General features: G+C 45.8%; 1 protein-coding gene across 2 annotated transcripts in view; it reads right to left on the bottom strand.

Annotated features, from left to right (window-relative positions):
- SOS1 (SOS Ras/Rac guanine nucleotide exchange factor 1) overlaps nt 1-23,998 on the bottom strand; it is a 412,587-nt gene that overhangs the window by 16,233 nt on the left and 372,356 nt on the right. For both annotated transcript variants that reach the window (XM_040350763.1, XM_040350764.1), the window contains 2 exons: nt 20,259-20,523; nt 2,920-3,038 (listed from right to left, as the gene is read on the bottom strand). In XM_040350763.1, coding sequence (XP_040206697.1) covers nt 2,920-3,038; nt 20,259-20,523 — 384 coding nt within the window. The remainder of the gene's footprint in view (nt 1-2,919; nt 3,039-20,258; nt 20,524-23,998) is intronic.

The following is a 23,998-nucleotide window of genomic DNA, read 5'->3' as shown; positions in this document are numbered from 1 at the left end:
AAAGCCTCAACAACACGTTGTCCAGGTTATCTTCTGCTCCCTCTGTGCTGGCAAGATGAGGTCTGCAACCTTACTCTTGTAACGTGGATCAAGGAGGGTTTCCAGCCAGTAATGATCCCTCTCCTTAATAGCACGAATACGAGAATCCTTCCGCAGACTTTTAAGATCAGGGAGGCCATACAACGTAGGTTTGCTGAGGCATTTGGTGCGGAGTCCTCTGGGTCACGGAGGACGACATGATCCGCAGCCACCTTGTCCCAGCCACGTACAAGTCCATGGGTTTCTTGGGACTGTAATTGATCCCTTGAAGACTGCTGCTGACGCTGAGTGCTAGGCTCCACCTCCGTGCTGAAACAATCCTCCTCCTCCTCCTGTGTGATAGGCGGGCAAGCAGGAACACTGTCTGGATAAAGGGGGAGAGAGGTAAGGAAGTCCTCCTCTTCCTCCCTCTGTTCTGCCTCAAGGGCCCTGTCCATTATTCGACGCGTGTGCTCCAACAGGTGAATAACAGGCACAGTGTCACTGATGCATGCACTGTCAATGCTCACCATCCTCGTGGCCTCCTCAAATGGTGACAGGACAGTGCATGCATCCCTGATCATGGCCCACTGGCGTGGGGGAAAAAAAAAAGGGGTCCCCTGACCCTGTCCTGCTGCCATATTGGCACAGATACTCATTGATGGCCCTCTGCTGCGTGAGCAGACGCTGCAGCATGGCCAACGTAGAGTTCCACCTGGTGGGCATGTCACAGATTAGGCGGTTCTTGGGCAGGTTGTATTCCTTTTGGAGGTCTGCCAGCCGAGCACTGGCATTAACTCGTAACTCGAATTTGGCGCGAACGGCCCAAAACATTCGTAATTCGACGAACGATCGCACTCATGTTCGACTCGAATACTAAGCTCATCCCTAGACACTAGAAAAAAACTGAACCATAATGGGAATGCAAGGTGTTATACTGCCTGAATAACAGCTTTGTTTGCCAGTGTCTAAATCTTCCCAAAAAAAGTTTAAATCATGTTTGAATCCCCCAGGTGACAATACATGTAGTTACTTTTAGATCTGTGCTGTGATTAGAAAATAAAAGCACATTTTTGTCTCTGTCTGTGCTCCACTCCAGGCTGAAAAAAATATATTTTGAACTCATGGTGATACTGCTTTAATAAATGATTAAAGAGGAACTGCAGTCTGCTCACATAATTTGTAATAAAACATATTGGCCATCCTGAAGCTTCCCTTCAACCACTTTGCATATTATTTTATATATACTGTACTTGCCAAATATGTTTCTTGAAAAAAAAAAGTAAGCCAAGGTAAACAGGTGAACACAGTTATAAAAAAATGACATATCTGTAAACTACTGATTCATTTTCCACAGGTAGTTGCAAAGTTAAAATATATCGTGATGTCACAATTTAAAATGACAGAGGTATCTAGAATTACAAAGGCTATCTCCACAAAATGACAAATCCTGCAGCAGGTAAGAAAGATCACATATACTGTATTTTTATTTTACTATATAGTTGCATTGTAGAGAAGGTTGGGAAAAAACCCACGGGATCATCCAGTACAACCTTTGCATTTGTGTGCGTTTGTGTTTAAACCCCAATCCAGGCTGATACTATTTGTCCTCATTCCTTCCTCCCATCCACATCTAACCCATCCTGCTATGTATGTTTATCTTTTAACTTGTGAAGCTAGATATACTTTCCCAAGTCTTCCCCCACGTCCCTGCTGCTCCTGGGAGAGGGGGACCGCAAAACCAGCAGTGCAAATGGAGCCAAAGATCATCTGTCCACAACCATCCATCTGTGATGTCTTCATTTTGTGGTTCACAAAGTGTTCACATCATGTAGCCACTGATGTGCACACCTGAAGGACCCAAGCAGGAAGGATACAGAATGAAAAGATTTGGGACTGCAGCATCACGTGGACACTGGTTACAGTAGGTAAGAACGGGCATTTAGATAAGGTTTTTTTTTTGTTGATGGTGTGCCAGCAATTAGATAGATTGAGGTGGGAAGGTGAAGTGAGGGAAATGGGTTTCACACTGATCCCAGAGTGGAGCTTTACGTTTGTTTACTAAGAGTACACATATTCCTGTGGGTTGTGTTCAACAAGTATAACATCTAGTAGTTTTATGAATTTGTCAATCCCAGCTGATACTAGTGCTAGAGCAAAAAACATAGTAAAACAGAACTGCCAACAGGCCCACAAAACCACAAGTGTTAAAGAACTGGGACACACTCAGACAACAACATGAAGCACCTTACAGCCGAAGCTTACATCAGCTGAGGCCTGAACATCCATCTGTTAGAACTTGAATAATGTGTGTACAGAGGACCAATGCGGAAAAGCTCAAGAGCCCTGGTGGAATAAGCCATTACAGGGAAGGGAGGACCCCTTGCTTAAAGGACCCCTTGCGTCCTCGAAAAAATAAATTGTCTGATCAACTTGGCAATAGTGGAATGGAAAGCAGGATGTCCTCTATGAGGACCAACAGCTAGGATAAAGACACTTGTGAACAGAAGTTGATTCTACTAGGTAGACCTGATAGTCTTCACCACAGCCAAGCAGTGTAGGACAACTTCCCCGTAATGTTTGGGGCAGGATAGAGAGGAAGGAGAACAATGTACTACCTGAGGTGAAAAGAGCCTTAAATAAAAAGGAAGGTTTTAGTCTGTGAAAAACATTAATAGGTTCTTTACAGTAAAGAGCTGCCAACAGATGTAATGGCAACCTCATACATGAGGTCTTTCAAAGGAATGTCTCTAATTAGTTTAAAGGTGGGTCTCTGAATTACAGTAAGCAAAGGATGCAAGCCTAAGGTTTCAGCTTTCATTTCATCTTCAAAAAGCTGTTTAGAAATGATTGCTATAACTTAACATAATGCAATGCCAAGAAACATACTCATACATTTACCTTTGATGGGGATGACTCAGTTGGGGCAGATTCAGGTCGTCTACGAGGAGGTACAGGTGGAGGAACCTGAATTTCATCACAGTTCTTAGAGAAATTGATGGAAGATACAGAGGCCGAGCCTGGAGAGGAAGACAAATCATAACTTATAGACTACTAAAGCTCCCGTTTTAAAGCTGAACATAAAAACAGAATTCATTTCTTTCTTCAGGCTACTCAATCCATGAATATGTCCAATTTTATAAGATTATCAAGAGCACATGCCAACTGTATTATGGTAATCCTTTAATTTCCACCATCACATTTCGTGGGTTTTTATAATGGAGAATACAGAAATGCATATACAGGGTTTACAATATACATTGTAGAATATAAAAGGATTGTGTATGGGACATGCTCACTAAAGATAATATTCTACTAGGTTACAAACTGTACTCCAGTCCTGCTATTGCATTCGGCCATTGCAAACATTAGGTGCTTTATAATGTATGTAAAAAGACAAAAAAAAATTAACATTTTGAAAGAGTGGTGAGTGTCTAGAACCTCAGTCAGGTTGTTAGGATTTTGGTGCACATCATTTAGAACATTCTTAGGTGAAGATCTGCTGACATTATACCCCTCACTTTGTCTCTAGACCACCCTAGCCCACTCCCCATTCCTTTGTCATGCTGACTACTGCACTCTATATGCTGTGTGTTACTTACTTCAGACTCCTCATGCTAAAAAATGTTGTACATTACATAGTCTTGACCAATTTTGACCATTTTATTAAAAAGTTCTTCTTCATTTGCAGAAAAGCAAATGTAATATAAAAGTATTAATTTAAGCTGGGTTCACACCACTGTGAATTGGATGCGAGTTTCTCTGCATTCAATACGCATGACATGTGAGTGTGCCCGGCTCTCAATGGTACCAGTTCACACATCTCCATGGTGGCTGCGAAGCAGATTGTACAGGGGCCCTGTGCATATTTGGCTCCACTTCAGGTTCGAATTCAGGCAAAAATTTGGGCCAGATTCATCCCTGAAACAAAGAACAGACACACTGGATCCCTGCTGTGCGCTGCATCCAATCGAAGTGTGAACCCAGTCTTAACCTCTTGACCACCACCCCATGTCAAAAAGACGTCCTCTTTTTAAAGATGATATCTTGGTAACGGCAGCAGCTGCTGCCACAACCAAGATATCCATCTCTTCAGTGGGCGGTGGTGTACACGATAACGGCAGTCTGCGCCGCTTACCGGAGCCGTCGGTATCGGCGGAGGAGATCGGGTCCGTTCAGCAGCTGACTGGGGTTGCGAGTGAGGGAAAAATGTCCTTCACCCGTCCCCATAGCTCTGCTGGGCGGAAGTGACGTCAAAACGTCAGTCCCGCCTAGCGTCTTAGAGAAACATTTTTTTTTTGTCATTTGAAAAAATGAAAGTTTCAATTTTTTTTTTCTTTTTTTTGCATTTAAGTCTAAATATAAGATCTGAGGTCTTTTTGACCCCAGATCTCATATTTAAGAGGACCTGTCATGCTTTTTTCTATTACAAGGGATGTTTACATTCCTTGTAATAGGAATAAAAGTGATACATTTTTTTTTTATTTCAGTGTAAAAAATTATTAACTAAATAAAACTAAATAAGAAAACCCAAAAAAATGTTTTTTAAAGTGCCCCGTCCCGACGAGCTCGCGCACAGAAGGCGAACGCATATGAAAACGGTGTTCAAACCACACAAGTAAGGTATCGCCGCGACCGTTAGAGCGAGAGCAATAATTCGAGCCCTAGAACTCCTCTGTAACTCAAAAAATGCAACCTGTAGAATATTTTAAATGTCGCCTATCCAGATTTTTAAGGGTAAAAGTTTGACGTCATGCCACGAGCGGGCGCAATTTTTAAGCGTGACATGTTGGGTATCATTTTACTCGGCGTAACATTATCTTTCACAATATATAAAAAAATTGGGCAAAATTTATTGTTGTCTTATTTTTTAATTAAAAAAAGTGATTTTTTTCCAAAAAAAATGTGCTTGTAAGACCGCTGCACAAATACGGTGTGACAAAAAGTATTGCAATAACTGCCATTTTATTCTCTAGGGTGTTAGAAAAAAAATATATATATATATATAATGTTTGGGGGTTTTAAGTAATTTTCTAGCAAAAAAAACTGTTTTAGTCTTGTAAACACCGAATCTGAAAAACAAGCCCGGTGGGAAAGAGGTAAAACATGATCCCTTGTTCCAAGGTTTTTATGTGCCTGTGAGACATGTGTGCAGCTATTACATACAGGTTCTGTTTAATAACCACCTTGTAAGCCACTCCCATTGTTAATCTGGTCATGCACACTGCTTGGCATGGCAGGGATAGCAGAAGTTGTTTTTCAACTGGATTCCCTAGGGACGAACATGTTGTCTTAATGTTTTGACGTCTTAATTGTAAAGTCAGACAGATAACTTGTTACGGGCATTGCCAATGTTTACCCATTGTTTATACTATTTAAATATTATATGTCCTTGATTCTAATGCCGTTTCCAATGCCGCGTACACACGATCATTTTTCGGGTTGTAAAAAACAAAGTTTTTCAGGCTCTAGAAAAAGTTTTTTTTCAACTTGACCATTAAAACAGCCTTGCCTACACATGATCGTGAAAAAAAAAATGCTCTAGCAAAGAGCGGTGACGTACAACACGTACGATGGCACTATAAAGGGGAAGTTCCATTCGGATGACGCCACCCTTTGGGCTGCTTTAGCTGATTTCGTGTTAGTAAAAGCGCTTTTCTGTCTGTTACAGTGTGATGAATGTGCTTACTCCATTACGAACGGTAGTTTTACCAGAACGAGCGCTCACGTCTCATAACTTGCTTCTGTGCATGTGCGGATTTTTCATGTCGTTGAAGCCCACACACGACCATTTTTTACAACCCAAAAGACTACAATGTTAAAAACATCGTTAAAAAATAGAGCATGTTCGAAAAAAATTCGGCCCGTATTTTCAGAACCCAAAAAATGCTCTGAAGCCCACACACAATCGTTTTTAATGACATAAAAAAAACACATAATTTTTTATAACCCGAAAAATGATTATGTGTACGCGGTTTCTGCCATTTTTCAGGTTGTCAGTAAAAATGTGCTCTGTCAGTAAATAAAAAAGTCACAGGAAGTTGGCACCACTGCGCTATATTATTTGGTATCATTTTAATTCTTAAACTGTATGGTCAAAATGTAAAATCATAAATGAAATTTCACATTGTATTTAAATTATTTTCTAGCCTACTCCTATTCATCTGCATTCTCTCACTTTTTTTAAACATCCTCACGCATTTACTTCCTTGAATTATTTGAAAACAACTACAGAAGTGCTGGAAAGAGGAGTTTCAGGAGGCACAGTCAGCACAGGAATAATGCCGCGTACACATGATGATTTTTCAGCATGTCGAAAAAAACAACGTTTTCCCAACTTCATCATTAAAACGATGTTGCCTACACACCATCGTTTTAAAAAAATTATCTAGCAAAGCGCGGTGACGTACAACAAGTACAACGGCACTATAAAGAGATTTTAATACAGCTTACCTGTAAAATCTTTTTCTTGGAGTACATCACGGGACACAGAGCGGCATATTCATTACTATGTGGGTTATATGGAGTACCTTCAGGTGATGGACACTGGCAATCTCAAACAGGAAGTCCCCTCCCTATATAACCCCCTCCCATAGGAGGAGTACCTCAGTTTTGTAGCAAGCAGTATGCCTCCCAAAATGGTCCCCATAAGAGGGGTGGGAGCTCTGTGTCCCGTGATGTACTCCAAGAAAAAGATTTTACAGGTAAGCTGTATTAAAATCTCTTTTTCTCTATCGTACATCACGGGACACAGAGCGGCATATTCATTACTATGTGGGATGTCCCAAAGCAATGCTTAATGAGGGGAGGGAGACATCTTCCCAAGACAAAAGGATTTAATTTAGAGGAAGATACTCAAATAATAATAAATCCAACTTAGTTGAGAAAAAAAAAATTCTTTAAATTTTAACTCAAAAAGGGAGCCCCCGGACTCCGAGGGTCTCAAACTGCAGCCTGCAGCACTGCCTGCCCAAAGGCTGTATCTGTATTTCATCTTACGTCCACCTGGTAAAACTTTGTAAACGTGTGGACAGAAGACCAGGTTGCCGCCTTGCATATTTGAGCCATAGAGATCTGATGATGTGCTGCCCAGGAAGCGCCCATGGCCCTGGTAGAATGAGCCCTTAATGATAACGGAGGAGGCAACCCTTTCAAGCCGTAGGCCTGAGTGATTAACTGTTTAATCCATCTCGAGATGGTGGATTTTGCAGCTGCCTGCCCCTTCTTGGGCCCATCCGGTAAAATAAATAACACATCTGTTTTCCGAATCTTCTCTGTAGCTTTAAGATAGGCCTTCATGGCCCTGACAATATCCAGGGTATGTAGCAACCCTTCCTTTCTGGAAGTAGGCTTTGGAAAGAAAGATGGCAGTACCAAATCCTGGTTTAGATGAAAACTGGATATAACCTTCGGTAGGAAGGAAGGATGAGGGCGGAGAACCACCTTGTCCTTGTGCAGAATAAGATATGGCTCCTTGCAAGATAAGGCTGCCAATTCTGATACTCTTCTGGCGGACACTATGGCGACCAGAAACACCAACTTCCTTGTTAGCAAAACCAAAGGAACTTCAGCCAACGGTTCAAAAAAAGATTTAAGTCCCACGGACAGAGTGGGGACTTAACTGGCGGATTAATACGTAAGACCCCTTGAATGAAGGTCTTAACCAGCGAGTGGGTGGCCAGCGGCCTCTGAAACCACACTGACAAAGCTGAAATCTGTCCTTTGATTGTGCTTAATGCCAGTCCTTTATCCACTCCTAGCTGGAGAAAACTTAATACCCTATCAATGGTAAATTTGCGGGAAAGCCATTTCTTGGACTCACACCAGCCCTCCAGACCCTGTAGTAAATTACCCTAGAGACCGGCTTTCTGGCTCTGATCAGGGTAGAGATTACCTTCTGAGACAGACCTCTACCCCTGAGAATCAGGGATTCAGCTTCCAGGCCATCAAATTTAGATGCCGTAAGGCAGGGTGGAGGATCGGGCCTTGCGAGAGCAGGTCTGGCCGTAGAGGAAGAGTCCAAGGGTCGCCCACTGCCATCCTTAGGATTAGTGAGTACCATGCCCTTCTGGGCCATGCTGGAGCTACCAGGATAACTGGTTTGTGCTCCATCCTGATCCTGCGCAGCAGGCGGGGTAGTAACTGGTGCGGGGGAAATGCATAAAGAAGTTTGAACTGATGCCAAGGGCAAACTAACGCATCGGTTCCGCAGGCCCTGGGATCCCTTGTGCGGGACATGAACCTGTCTAGCTTCTTGTTCAGTCTCGATGCCATGATATCCACGTCCGGCACTCCTCATCTCTGGCAGAGTGTCTGAAAGACCTGTGGATGCAGAGACCACTCCCCCGGCAACAGAGTCTGGCAACTTAAGAAGTCCGCCTGTAGGTTGTCCACTCCGGGAATGAATATAGCCGATATGCAGGGCACATGGGCCTCTGCCCACAAGAGAATCAAGCTCACCTCTCTCTGAGCGGCTTGACTCTTGGTTCCCCCTTGGTGATTTATATACGCCACCGCCGTGGCATTGTCCGATTGTATTCTCACCGGGAACCCCTGTAGTTTGGACGTCCAAGCCCTGAGGGCTAGTCGAGCAGCTCTGAGCTCCAAGATGTTGATGGGCAACTGCTTCTCTGCCGCTGCCCAAGTGCCCTGGCGAGTGCAACCATCCAAAATTGCTCCCCAGCCCATCAGGCTGGCGTATGTGGTTACTATCTTCCAGGTCACAGGACTGAAAGTCTTTCCCTTCAGGAGATTCTGTGGGTTTAACCACCAAGATAGACTTTGCCGGACTCTTGGTGAGAGTGGCAAAGGAATTTCTAAGGCCTGAGGCCTCTTGCTCCATGCTGACAGGATGGCTGCCTGCAGGATGCGAGTGTGGCTCTGAGCGTACGGTACCGCCTCGAACGTGGCCACCAGCTTGCCTAGTAACCGCATACATAGGCGAACAGTTGGCTTTTTCTTGCTTAGAACTATTTGTATTAGCTCTTTGATGGCTTTGACCTTTAATAGGGGTAGGAACACCTTCTGTTGTTCTGTATCCAATCTCATGCCGAGATATTCCAGCTGCCTTGTGGGCTGGAATGCTGACTTTTCTCGATTTAGGACCCAGCCGAACCTCTCGAGGTACTGAACCGTGAGGGCCACTGCTCGTTCCAGGCCAGGAGACGAGTGGTCTATGACCAAGAGGTCGTCCAGGTAAGCCAGGACCGTGACCCCTTGGGTCCTTAGATTGGCTAGGATTGGGGCTAGGACCTTCGTGAATACCCCGGGGGCTGTAGCCAACCCAAAGGGGAGCGCCACAAATTGGAAATGACGCTGAGCCACCGAGAAGCGTAGAAATACTTGATGTGGCTGAAAAATTGGCACATGAAGGTAAGCATCCTTTATGTCTATGGATGCCATGAAGTCGTCTTTCTGGAGCACGGCGGCTGCTGACCGAATAGATTCCATCCGGAATGAGCGGACCTTTAGGTACGCATTTACTCCCTTTAAGTTCAAAATTGGCCTGACATCGCCGTTGGGTTTTGGGATGATAAATAGGTTGGGGTAGAACCCCAGTCCCTGTTCCCGGACTGGTACTTCTACTATCACCTTCTGGCATAGCAGATGATTCAATGCCGCCATTAATGCGGCTCCTTTCACAGGATCGCTTGGTACTCTTGACTCCTGATAATGAGGAGGAGGAAATTTTAGAAATTCTAGTTTGTAGCCCGTGGCCACGGAAGACCGTACCCAGCTGTCGGGAATGGTGGCCTCCCACACCTCTGCAAAGAGACGCAGCCTTCCCCCTACCATCGTGGGTGGGGGCGCCCCTTCATAAGGCCGACTTGGGGGCAGCCTTCGCAGGCTTGCGGTACCACTGCTTCTTGCCCCCAGTGGCCTGGCCCTGCGGCTTATTGTTAAAGCCTGATCTTGCAGGGGGCCGTCGATACTGTTTGGTATTAGAGGGCCCCTGCCCCGGGGAGGGCTGGCGCTTAAACGCGGGCCCTCGGGCCTTCTTCTTGACTGGCAAGAGAGTGCTTTTGCTGCTTGATATAGTCTGAATATATCTATCCAGATCTTCTCCGAAGAGTCGTCCTCCATGGAGGGGGAACCCTACCAGGAGTTTTTTGCACGGGGGCTCTGCCTCCCAATTCTTCAACCATAAGAGCCTTCTCATATGGATTAGAAATAACGATAAACGTGACGCCTGCTGGATGGAGTCTTTGATAGCATCCACCGTAAAGCGTATAGCCCTGGGTATATCCGAAAACTCCTCTGCCTGCTGGGCAGGGATAAGTTTAAGCACTTGCTTAGTCTTGTCTGATAATGCTTGGGCAACTCCAATAGCAGCCACAGCGGGCTGAACTACCGCCCCTGCTGAAGTAAAGGAGGCCTTAAGTAATGTTTCCAAGCGCTTATCAACCGGATCCTTAAACACCTGTAAGTTTTCTAGAGGACAAGTTAAAGATTTGTTCACACAGGAGATGGCTGCGTCCACAGCCGGGGGCGCCCACCTTTTGGAGAATTTCTCCTCCATAGGATATAAAACAGAGAATTTTTTAGGTGGTAAAAAGACTCTATCTGGCTTGGTCCAATCCTGAAATATGACATCCTCTAGTAGAGGATGGACCGGAAAAACTGCGTTGCTTTGAGGCGCCCTTAATGAGCCTAAAGCTGAAACCGCCGATACTTGAGGTTCTGGTACGGGTAACTTAAATGCCTCATGGACCATGTCCGTTAAGGCTTGAACCCACAAACTCTCCCCTTGGGAGGCTGAACCAGGCTCCTCAGTATCCGGATCCTCGATCTCTGAACCACCCTGGTCCAAAACGTCAAGTTTATCCAATTCCCCTAGGGAAAGGATCTCTGTGTCTGAGGGTTCCTGCTCGGGTGACGGAGACCTAGTCCGCTTTCTACCCGATATAGCCTTAGCTATCATTTTTGCCATTCTTTTCTCTAGTTCTCCTAAAGAAACAGCAAGCACCCTCTCAGTGACAAACCCGGGGTTGGACTGACCTGAACCAGCCCCAGCACCAGATCCCCCAGGTCCCATCAAGGCGTGCCCTGGTATGTCCTGTGGGGAGAGCAGCGGCATAGTCGTGTCTGAGCCCTCAGATTTTGCGGGGGAATCCCCACCCTTTGTACCCTCTGACCCAGAAGCCATGGTACAATACCGAGGTACACCTGCTATCACCCAGCCACAGATGTAGCTAAGGGGATATGCCGGTTTGGGAACGATAGCAACTAACGCCCAAACTGAGAAGGGAGATCAGAAAGTTCTTTCCCCTTTTTTTTTATTTTTTTTGATTGAATAGGAAAAAATACTCTGTCTCTTAATAAGTATTGCCAATAGCCATCTGCTGAAAAAAGGAAAAGAAAACCTATCTGTAGGTTTGACAGTCTATTTTTTTTTTTTTTTTAAAAAGACTGCAATCTTTCCTTCCGCCACCGGGTGTCCTCAGCGCGCTCCGCTCTGCGTCCTCCTCTCCTCTAGCTTAGGACGACACTGAGGTTTTGGCAGCTAGTGGAAGGGCCGCCCCTTCCTTTATTGCGATTCGCCGCCCACAGGGACGCGCCCCCCCCCCAGCCAATGGCACGAATATCTCGGGCGCGCGCCCGTCGGCGGGGGGGGGGCCATCGCACATGGAGGAGAACGGAGCTGCGCAGCACCCAGGCAGGTAAGCCCTCAGGTAGGTCACAGACCTCCTCCTTAGCATGGGAAAACAGCTCCCTTTGGGTCACAGTGTTCCCACACCTAGCGCCAGCCACTGTCTATTACAGCAATACTTAACAGGGAGGTCACATATCCCTGGGGGAAAACATAGAATCATCCTGTCTCTGCCATAGACATAGTGATTCACCTGCCAATGCAGAGCATACCCAGGCATGTCCCCCTGTGCAACCCCCCCCAGGGAACCTGCCGTGAACCAAGTTCCGCAAGCTCCCCATTACTTACCTGCTCCATGCCGCAGGACTTTTGCACAGCAAGAGGTCCAATCTTCCCCCATCTCCGTGGGTGGCGTCTAGACCTTCAGGCCCTGGGTTCCTATGAAGGAGCCACTGTCCTGGGCCCTATATAGCACCCTGGCAAACAGGAGCTTTAGGTACCCAAGGTTCTAAGTCCTGGGCCCAGCTCTCTAAAAAGAGAAGCGTTATGGGCAAAACCCCATGGCTTTGGGGTCCGGATACTGTCCACTTTAGCACTGAGGCCCTTGGACAGATCCGGTTAGCCTGCCCTGATCCCAAGGATGTGGAGGCAAAGCTAAACCATGACCAACACCTAAGACACTGGCGAAAAAACTGAGGTACTCCTCCTATGGGAGGGGGTTATATAGGGAGGGGACTTCCTGTTTGAGATTGCCAGTGTCCATCACCTGAAGGTACTCCATATAACCCACATAGTAATGAATATGCCGCTCTGTGTCCCGTGATGTACGATAGAGAAAAAGGGGAGGTTCCATTCGCCTTTGGGCTGCTTTAGCTGATTCCGTGTTAGTAAAAGACGATTCGCAATTTTTTGTCTGTTACAGCGTGATGAATGTGCTTACTCCATTATGAACGGTAGTTTTACCAGAGCGAGCGCTCCCGTCTCATAACTTGCTTCTGAGCATGCGCAGGTTTTTTACGTAGTTTTAGCCCACACACGATCATTTTTTACAACCCGAAAAACGACATAGTTTAAAACTACGTTAAAAGATGCAGTATGAAACTTTTTTTTCTTAAACAAAGAACGTTCGAACATGGGGAGAGAGCAGGGAAGTTACTCGCCTACTTGGTGCACTGTGAGGAGAGACCTCCAGTAGTGATCTCCCCGCGCTCCCCAGCAGGGGACCTTGTAATGGACCCGGAGCAGGTGACCACTATGTTTCGAGATTTCTTCTCTTCCCTATATGACACGGTAGCTCCAAACGACGACTCCCTATCGGAAACGTTTCTGACCGACCTGTCGATCCCCCGACTAACCGCACAACAGACTCTGACACTTGAGGAGCCGCTGACGGTGGAGGAGATCTTCGCTGCTTTGGCTGGCCTCCCGAAATCTAAAGCTCCAGGGTCAGACGGCCTGCCGGCCGAGTTCTACTCCACCTACGCTGATACTTTAGTCCCTAGACTCCTAGCCCTGTACAACTCCATCTTTGATGGTTTCGAACTCCCACCATCAATGAGGGAAGCGACCATAGTGCTGATCCCCAAGCCAGGAAAGGACCCTCACCTACCCGAGTCATACCGCCCCATTTCCCTGCTACAGGTGGACATTAAGGTATTGGCCAAAGTGCTCTCAGCCCGCCTTAACACCGTGATCCTCTCCCTTGTGCACGTTGACCAGGCGGGTTTCATGCCAGGACGGAACACCTCTTTCAATCTTAGGAGGCTGTTCATCAACCTTCAGGCCCCACATGACAACACAGGCTCCAGAATAATAGTCGCCCTGGATACCGCCAAGGCGTTCGATTCAGTGGAGTGGCGGTATCTCTGGACATGCCTTGCAAAATTTGGACTAGGCCCTAGATTTATCCGTTGGGTGAAACTCCTCTATCAGGACCCAGTGGCCAGAGTACTGGCTAACGGGTGGCCATCGGACCGATTTCCTTTACGACGGGGCACGAGACAGGGTTGCCCCCTGTCGCCGCTGCTGTATGCACTGGCGGCGGAACCGCTGGCAATTGCTATACGCACGCACCCTGGCATAACTGGACTATGGAGGGATGGAGTGGAGGAAAGAATAAGTACGTATGCTGACGACACATTGCTATACCTGGACGACTCTACTGACTCCCTCCCGGTGGCTCTGGCCCTGATAGAGCGCTTCGGCGCTTTCTCGGGACTCAGAATCAACTGGGATAAATCCCAAATTCTCCCACTTGACAGCTACCCGGTGACTGGTGACAGGGCCCTGCTTCCTCTGCAAAGGGTCGCTGAAATTAAGTACCTAGGAATCCGAACCACCAGAGACCCGGCAGACTAGATCTCACTGAATGTCACGCCACTGTATGCTATGCTCAAACAGAGAACACAGGTCTGGGCTCGTCTCCCACTGGGAGTTACGGGTCGCATAAATTTAGTGAAAATGGTTTTGCTGCCAAAGATTTTATACATGGTATGGCATTCGCCGGTTTACCTGGTGCTTCGGTGCTTCAAGCAGATGGAGGCCCTCCTCAAACCATTCATCTGGGGCTCAGCGAGGCACAAGCTCCCCTGGCATAAACTAAAAAATCCCACAGACCTGGCTGGACTGGCACTACCTGACTTCAACGCGTACTACCTAGCTGCCCAACTGTCGCAGCTATTCCATGTAGATAAGATTGACAGGATCAGATTCCTCAGGCTTCTGTGCCCTGCATGGACTCAGTCGACGGGCGACCCCCTAGAGACAATAACGGGGGGGGGGGGATGAGACTGACAGGGGACCGACAATCCCTGCTGTATCACTACAGAAGGGTGTGGAGCGTGGTTTCAGACAAGCTGGGCATCCCGACCCTGCATGTCTACACCCCCCTGTGGCACAACACTGCCCTACCGGAGCTAGAGCGCATCCGTGACACTGAAATGTGGAGTTCTAGGGGGATATACTATCTGTCACACGTCACTAGAGGTGGAAAACTTAAACCCTTTAATATACTGCAAGCTGAGTACGACCTGCCCGACCATATGCTATTCCGCTACGCCCAACTGCGACACGCCTTTCGGGCTCAGTTTCCCCAGGACGACCTGGTACTGGCTGACAATCCCCTGATGGCCGCAATTAAGTACCCCGACCCAAAAAAATTAATCACCCAATTTCACACCATGATCACGCTCCCGAGCGCGACGGTCTCCGCCTACGCCCTGAAGTCCAGGTGGTCTATACCCACAGGGGCTGCCCGGCCAAATATGAAAAGATATGGGACAAGTGGCTGAATTCATCCCTAACCTGTTCCTAGACACTTAAGAATACTTATTACTGCATGTCATGCTCCTCCTTACTGTATGGCCCACTATATTTTTTTTTTTTTACTTTTTCTCTTTGCATTCTATTACCACCTGATGCTCACTGTACCTGAACGCTTTTTGTATACCATGTAAATTGTTGTTTTGCTCAATAAAAACTTTTTTGATGTAAAAAAAAAAGATGCAGTATGTTCGATTTTTTTTTGTCGTTTTTCAGAACCTGAAAAATGATGTGAAACCCACACACGATCATTTTAAATAACATTTTGAAAAACAACGTTTTTTTCAGTCCTTGGAAATGGAAAGCAGAGGAGAAAATAAAAAGCCTGCAGGGAATCCAGGGGGTGTGGAATAGGATTACCAGCAGACAGGGAGAACTCACAATAAGAAATTACATTTTTCGAAATTAAAGTAAGCTTATTTGGGATTGACCAAAATTACAAAAATTACAATGTTGACGTGTATACTATGACCATAGGTTTCTTTTAACGTACACTGCCATGTGAGTCACAGTTTGTGAGAAAACTTGGTCACATTAAACACTCTTGATTCTTCTTTCACTGTCTCAGAATTTAAACCTCATTGGTCACTATGGGCATGTTCTGCACTTATAAAGTTAACCATACATTTACAATGTGGTTGAACAATAATTTTACAATATTTAGCGCTAACAAAATGATGTATTACAAGAGCAAACCTAAACAGCAGATTCAATTAATATCAAATCAGGCAGGTTCTTGTACTACATGGCTGATGGTAAATGTAAAGGAGATTGTACAATCAGATTGTATAGTGTATGGTCAGTCTAAGGAGAAGGGTTATCCAGTCCAAAGAGGACTAGGGATGGGTTTTCCTGGTGCTGGCCCTGCAAAAATACAAATTCATTCTAGGAACTTGATGTGGCTTTAAAAGCTCTCCGATTGTCACACAGGCAAATAACCGAATCTTAACCCGGATCTACAAAAACGCTCTCTGAAAAAGTATGGTCAGAATAGGATCGCAAAAAAATGGAGGAGGACAGAGGAGACACAGGAGAGCTGCAGATAGCAGGGCTTCAGATGACTGAAGCACGCAAATGGACCACGATGTCAGGGCTCAGCAGTCACGATTATCGTGGTCTGTTTGCAGAGTAGAGGGTACAGCCAGGCAGAATCGGACATTTTTTTTTAGGATATACAGGGGACCAAATGACACAGCACTGTGCTCTATAACATGCTTTAACCACTTCAATGCCAGGCACTTATACACCTTCCTGCCCAAGCTATACAGTACTCAAACAATTTTTTTTTATCATTTTGTTTTGGTGGTATTTGATCACTTCTGTGATATTTTTTTTGTGCAACAAAAAAAAAAAAAGACAGAAAATTTGAAAAAATATGTTTTTCTTTGTTTTCTTCTTCAATGACGGGCACTGATAAAGCGGCACTGATGGGCACCGTCGAGGTGGCACTGATGGGCACCGTCGAGGTCGCACTGGTATGCGGCACTGGTGGGCACTCATAGGCAGCACTTATGGGTGGCAGTGATGGGTACTTATGGGTGGCACGGATGAGCACTGATGGGTGCCATTGCTGGGCATAACTGATTTTATTTGTAACATGATGGTGCCAGTCAGTGCCCATTTGTGGACGCCGATTGGCATATGTTAGGCATACATTTGCACATGTGGATGGCCATGGGGGACGTACCTGGCCATCAACATGTTAGGGGCTTCCCTGGAGGTCCTGGAGGCTTCCCTGGTGGTCCAGTTTGGGCATCTGAGGGGGTCTGCGCTGATAAACAATCAGAGCAGACCGCCCCGTCAAGAGAGCCACCGTTCGGCTCTCCTCTACTCGCGTCTGTCAAATGCGAGTGGGAAAAGGCCGATCAGCGGCTCTTCCTGTTTACATCGTGATCAGCCGTGATTGGACACGGTTGATCACATGGTAAAGAGCCTACGTCGGAGGCTCTTTACTGAGATCGGTGCATCAGACTGACACACCTCACCACCGATCGCCGCGATGCGTGCCCCCATCGTATGACGTCCAGTCAGGATAACGCAATCACCGCCCGTCCGTCATTTTGCTATAGGCCAGGCGGTAAGTGGTTAAGGGAACAGGGTTTGTATTTTTTTGGGGTTACCAAATGCTTTAACAAACCAGGTAGACAGCACTGTAAGCTTGCAGGTGCTGTATTTTAAATAACCAAGTCTGTTTTTTCATACTTGATCATGCTTGAATGCAATGTAGACTGATTGTTGTTACCTCCTACTGCATTTTGCATGCACACAGTATCAACAAAACAGGCTTGGCGAATAATAAAGAATCTACACCAGAGGTGCAGCATTACACAGCATATCTCTTGTTTGTTTATAAAAAAAATGTGAGAATATCCACCTCATATTGCACTCACATGCAATGTCATTTAAGTGAGGCATACAGTCTTATTAGTGCATGACACATATTTTTTTTTTAAGCATTTCAATCTAAACCATTATGAACACGTTCATAAGACTATAGTACTGTTCATGAAGACTTAATATTTCCTGCAACAGGATCTACAGGTTTTGCCAAAAGATCCACATTAAATCTGAAAAGCTAATAACAAAGTAAACGCTCACTGCAAGGCCCTTTGCTCCATTTTTACACTCAGGTTGGCATGACCATTTTTGCAATTTTTCCTTTGCTTTTTTATTTTTTACTTATAGCTTTCAGAGTTTGTAAAATACCCCCCAAACCATATATTTTCTGAAAGCACATGATCAGTAGAATAAAAAGAAGGTGCTACTGATTTTTAAGGTCTCACGATATTTGCGCAAATGTTTATCAAATCCAATATTTATGCAAAAAATCCACTAAAATCATTATTAGAAGATAAAAACACAGTCAATTTGACAAAATTCCTGCTAAATCTCTACTAAATATAAAAGCTCGTGTGGAGTTATAAATAACAAAAAATAGTTTTTTTTACATTGCGCCTTTTTGCAAAATGGTGAAAATCGCACGTACGCAAAAATGTAAATATATCTCTCAAATTTCTCAAAAAAACTGAAGGTTTTAATTTTTCCCTTAAAGCATTCAGAATTTGTGAACGACCCCCCAAACCATCTACTTTCTGAAAGAACATGACAAGTAGAATAAAAAGGTGGTGCTACTGATTTTTAAGGCCCCGCAATTTTAGGACAAAGGTTTATCAAATCACTATTTACAAAATATAACTTATGTAATTCCTGCTAAATTCATACGAAGGCCTCAATCAGTTGGGTGTGCTAAAGCAGGGATCCTCAAACTACTGCCCTCCAGCTGTTGTGGAACTACACATCCCATGAGGCATGACATGACTGGGCATGATGGGAATTGTAGTTTCTGAACAACTGGAGGGCTGTAATTTACCTGCATGGCGATACACGGGTATTCTGCACATCCCTGTGCAGACAGTCCTATTCATGTCAAATGGGACACTGCAGCTGCAAGTACAGATCTGACATCCATGTGGGTGTAGGTGCACCCTATGCTCATGGGCGTAGGAACCGGGGGGGACTCATCCCCCCCAGGAAATAATGCGGGGGGGACAGGTATAGTAAAATCCCCCCAAGGTTAGGATAGGGAGATCGTCTCCGGATCGCAGGCAGGGGCCGCCGAGTCCAACTGCGGTCACTGCTTTTCCCCCCCTTCAGTGCCGATCCAGCCCTGACCCCTCCCCTCCCGAGCGGCGCACAGCTGATTGCACACAGACATGCATAGCTGTGCTGGCCGCTCTGCTGAATGGGAGAAAGGAGCAGGAAGGGGGCGGGGCCCAGACTGACACTCGTGTTCAGACTGAGGCCACACTACACCTGACCAGCCTAAACATGCAGAGCCAGAGAGACTTGCATGTGATGGAGAGCCAGAACGACACAGTTGAGGTACAGGGGGGAGGAGGTATATTTTACAGAGAGGGGGGAAGTTAGTTTACAGAGAGGGGGAGGTATAGTATTCAGAGGGGGGGGGGGGTGTTACAGACAGTTTACAGAGAGGGGGGAGATATAGTATTCAGAGGGGGGGGGTGTTACAGACAGTTTACAGAGAGGGGGGAGGTATAGTAATGGGGAACAGGACTCTTATCTATTCATGTCATGTATTTACTCTGGCACTACCACTCTAACCTGGCACTACCACCTAACCTGCCACTACCACCTATCCAGGCACTACTTTATACCACCTAACCTGCCACTACCACCTAACCTGCCACTACTGTATACCACCTAACCTGCCACTACCACCTAACCAGGCACTACTGTATACCACCTAACCTGCCACTACCACCTAACCAGGCACTACTGTATACCACCTAACCTGGCACTACTGTATACTACCTAACCTGGCACTACCACCTAACCTGGCACTACTGTATACCACCTAACCTGGCACTACCACCTAACCTGCCCCTACTGTATACCACCTAACCTGGCACTACCACCTAACCTGGCACTACCACCTAACCTGCCACTACCACCTAACCTGCCACTACCACCTAACCTGCCACTACTGTATACCACCTAACCTGCCACTACTGTATACCACCTAACCTGCCACTACCACCTAACCTGCCACTACTGTATACCACCTAACCTGCCACTACCACCTAACCAGGCACTACTGTATACCACCTAACCTGCCACTACCACCTAACCAGGCACTACTGTATACCACCTAACCTGGCACTACTGTATACTACCTAACCTGCCACTACCGCACTACTGTATACCACCTAACCTGGCACTGCCACCTAACCAGAAACTACCACCTAACCAGGCACTACTGTATACCACCTAACCTGCCACTACCACCTAACCAGGCACTACTGTATACCACCTAACCTGGCACTACTGTATACCACCTAACCTGGCACTACTGTATACCACCTAACCTGGCACTACCACCTAACCTGGCACTACTGTATGCCACCTAACCTGGCAGTGCCACCTAGCCTGCCACTACTACCTAACCTGGAACTATTGTCAATCTTTACTTATGCCATGTGGGTTAATCTTTACTTATGCCATGTGGGTTAATTTTTACTAATGCCTTGTGGCCCATGGCATAAGTAACAATTAACCCACATGGCATGTGGGAGTCCGAGTTTACTGAATAAGAATTTACCTGGCGAGTAAAAATGCTGTCCCCCCCAGATTTGTAAGGGTTCCTACACCCATGCCTATGCTGGTCCATTCATCTGAAGGACATCCTTTGTGGCCAAGAGGAATGTGAATGGTGGGAGGCTAATTCACTACACAGCTAGAGATGTTTTAGAAAGAGGAGAGCAAGCACTAACAAAAACAACTAAATAAATCAGGATGTGATAACACCTACGTGAATGAAATGGGCTTGATGGGTCAGAATCAAACACACTGCAGACATCTGTGGTGCTGGATGCTGCAGATGGTGGAGGTGGCGTTAAGGGTGTTCTAGGCGAGTTCGGGGCAGACGCTGCTGTTTCTGTTTCACTTTCTGGGATGCGACTGTAGCTGATTTTCCTTGGTTCCTGCTGCAAAGGAGTAGGGTGCCTCATTGTACCTGGCCTTGTGTTTGATGGACGCACACCAGGAGACTTAAGTGGATAACTGTACTTTTTTTGCTGAGGAAAGAAAAAGGAAAAAAAGAAAGAGAAAAGGAGTGATTAAGATGTCATAATATATTGTAAAACAATTCATTAAGCACAAACTTCAACAACAATTTCTTTTTTAATTTGAAAATACAACAGGGCAGGCTGAGAATAAAAATCTGCCGTATCATCCCATTTTGGCCTACATGACTAAACACTGCTGTACCATGTGGAGCAATAATGGCCCACATAATTACAGACTCTAATGCCTCGTACACAGGATCAGTTTTTCTGACAAGAAAAGTGCAATGTGAGGTTTATGTCAGGAATTCCGACCGTGTGTGTGTGCCCCATCACACTTTTTCTGTCAGTTTTCCTGCCAAGAAAAGATTGAGAGAGCAGGATCTCAATTTTCGTGACAGGAAAAATTCCTATCGTAAATCGCGGTTGTCTTTATGCAATTACAACGCAAAAAAAATTGTGCATGCTCAGAATCAAGCAGAAGAGCCAAACTGCCTATTGAACTTTATTGATCTGGGCTTGTCATACGTCACCTCGTTCTTGACGTTCTGAATTTCAGACAAGATTAGTGCGACCGTGTTATGCAAGACAAATTTCAATCCGATTTCCTGCTGAAAAAAAAACCCAGCGGTTTTCCTGTTGGAAAAACTGACCGCGTGTACGAGGCATAAGAGTACATATAGTTTCAAGCACATCAGAGCTCAATGAGGCTTGGCAGTACTAAAAAATAAAATGCTTAGATCAACCCACCAGAAGTTGCCTGTCACTTTGTGTACAGAAGTGCAAAGCTAATATTCAAGGTCTGACACATTAAAAGAGAAGTATGTAACTTTTTTTTCAGTATCATACTTACCTCGGTGGATGCAGCATCGGTCCGATGATGCATTTGCCCCTGGTGCCTCCGAGCGATCAACCGTCGCTGATGGCTCGGTTCTCACAGCTCCTCGAGCAGATATCTGCTGACTGTCAATCAGCAGCTCTCCGCTCTGCTTCAACTCGCTTACTGGGGCACTGAGCTGTGGGGGGCGGGAAGCAGCCATTTCAGGGGCTCGCTGAGATGGGTGTCAGTCCAGGCACCCGGCGGTTTCAGACATCCACTGTCGGGATGACGCGGTGCCTGAACTGATTTCTGTGACATCAGCAGAGAGTGGACTTCAGTCAGGAGTGCAAAACCAATTGCACTCCTGTGACCCATAGGAGAAGCCCAGCCAAACAAGCTTTGGCAGGACTTCCCCTTTAAAGGCCGATCTTTTGCCAGTGTTTGCAGTTAATTTGTATTTTTTTATGGAGTAGGAAATCGATAAGGCCCCTGACAGTTTCTTTCTGTCTGTGTTGCGTCAATGTAATTTCTCTTTACTTTCTGTCCCATAGACACAGCATAAAAGAAAGAACAGATGGCTTTAAAGCAGTGGTTCTCAACCATTCTAGTGTAGTGTCCCCTTGATAACATTTCACACATTTTGGGGACCCCTAACAGTAAAGCGTGGAACCCGTACTACAGTGGTGTCTTGCGGCAGTGACACCTATGCTGAAATCAGGAGATAGGGTCTCCTTCAGCCCCTCCCACCTCACTTTCCTCGCCAGTCAGCTGACTTCTAGTCTCTGCCTCCCAGCCATGCCGTGAACGGGTGGCTGCAAAGAGGCTGAGTGGTCAGCCGCGGGCTCTAGGAAAAGCCCACTTGGGCAGCCGAGAAAAGGCTGGGAGAGCGGTGTGGGCTTTAGAAACGGGCCAGGATTTGGTGACCCCTGGCAAATCATCATTCGACCCCCAAGGGGGTCCCGACCCCCAGGTTGAGAACCACTGCTTTAAAGCAAGGTAATACTCTGTTAGATAGTCATCCCCAGAACACGCTTCCCTATGGGAAGATGTCCCAATATCTCCTGTTATTAGAAAAAATAGAAAAAAATTGTGCATTTCCATTACTTTCTGTATCGGAGACAGTGATCAACAGGGCGAAGTGCTAAAAAAAAAAAAAAGTTTTAGCTTTACATATTGTACATCTTTGTTTTACAATTAAACATTTAAAACAAGGTAACCCTAGGATAGTGGGGTCACAGAGGGTCCTCCTTCTCCCTCCAATGCTTCAACTTTTGGAAACCTTTTTTTTTTAAAGGGGGGAGGGGAGCAGGTACTTAGTTTTGTTAGGTACCTTCTCCCACTTCTGCTGGATTCGCCAAAGCACTGGAAGTTTACTCTCTCCCTAACCACTTCCCGCGAAATCACATACCTGTACGTAATTTTGCTGAACTGGTTGTACCAGAGTGATACCTTCAGCTACAGGCATCACCCTTGTACCGTTGTTTAGAGTGGACGGACGGCTTTCTAGTGGTATCAACCAATGAGGCTAAGCAGCGGCTTGGCTGTTAAAACAAGGAGCGGGAGGGGACATTCCCCTCCCCGCTGCTCTGTCCGGGTCTCCCGTCCCATCGGGACACATACGCAAGTCACGCTCGCAAATGTAAACCATGTTCAAACCACACGAGAGGTATCGCCGTCAGCGAGAGCAATAATACTAGCACAAGGCCTCTTCTGTAACTCTAAACAGGTAACTGTTTTTTAAAGTGTCGCCTATGGAGATTTTTAAGTACCGTAGTTCATCGCCATTCATCAAGCGTGTGCAATTTGAAAGTGTGACATGTTAGGTATCTATTTACCCTATGTAACATTATCTTTGACATTATACAAACAAAATTGAGCTAACTTTACAGTTTGTTTTTTTAATTTATTGAAGTGTATTTTTTCCCCCAAAAAATGCGTTTTAAAGACAGCAAATACAGTGTACCATAAAATATTGCAACGACTGCCATTTTATATTTCTCTGCTAAATAATATATATATAATGTTTGGGGGTTTTAAGTAATTTTCTAGCAAAAAATACAGATTTTTAACTTGTAAACAACAAATGTCAGAAATAGGCCTGGTCTTGAAGTGGTTAATATAAATATATTCATACTTGAAGTCATGTAAAAAAGTAAGCACACCTCATGGAAATTGTGAATTTTTCAATATTTTTAAATAGAGAAACATTAAATCTTTATTCAAACAGTGAACACGGGGAAAAAAAAGTGATATATTGGAACAAATGACACAAAAAGTGGCATTCCCATAAACTCAATGAATGAAAATGCAGATTTGTCATATAGAAAAAGTAATTATACCCCTACAATATTTACCACCACTTCAAATCCATAAATCAGGTGTTCCAGATTATGTGCCAATGTGCTCCATAATGAGTTATCCAATTTCCTTTAGATTTACCTTTAAAGCAGAGTACCACCCTAAAGTGGAACTTCCGCTCATGGGATTCCTCCCCCCCTCCGGTGCCACAATTGGCCCCTTTTCGAGGGGGGGGGGCAGGATACCTTCCGGGAGTCCGGTCGCGGCCGTGACGTCAGCGTGGGGCTCCCTCCTCCTCCTCTGGCAGCCGGGCTAATAGGAGAGTGGAGCGGGCCTCGTGCATGTGCAGTAGGGTTCCCGGCGATGGCA

Source organism: Rana temporaria, chromosome 4, assembly GCF_905171775.1.
Source record: "Rana temporaria chromosome 4, aRanTem1.1, whole genome shotgun sequence".
Taxonomy (NCBI): Eukaryota; Metazoa; Chordata; class Amphibia; order Anura; family Ranidae; genus Rana; species Rana temporaria.
This window is presented reverse-complemented; position numbering and strand designations above follow the sequence as displayed.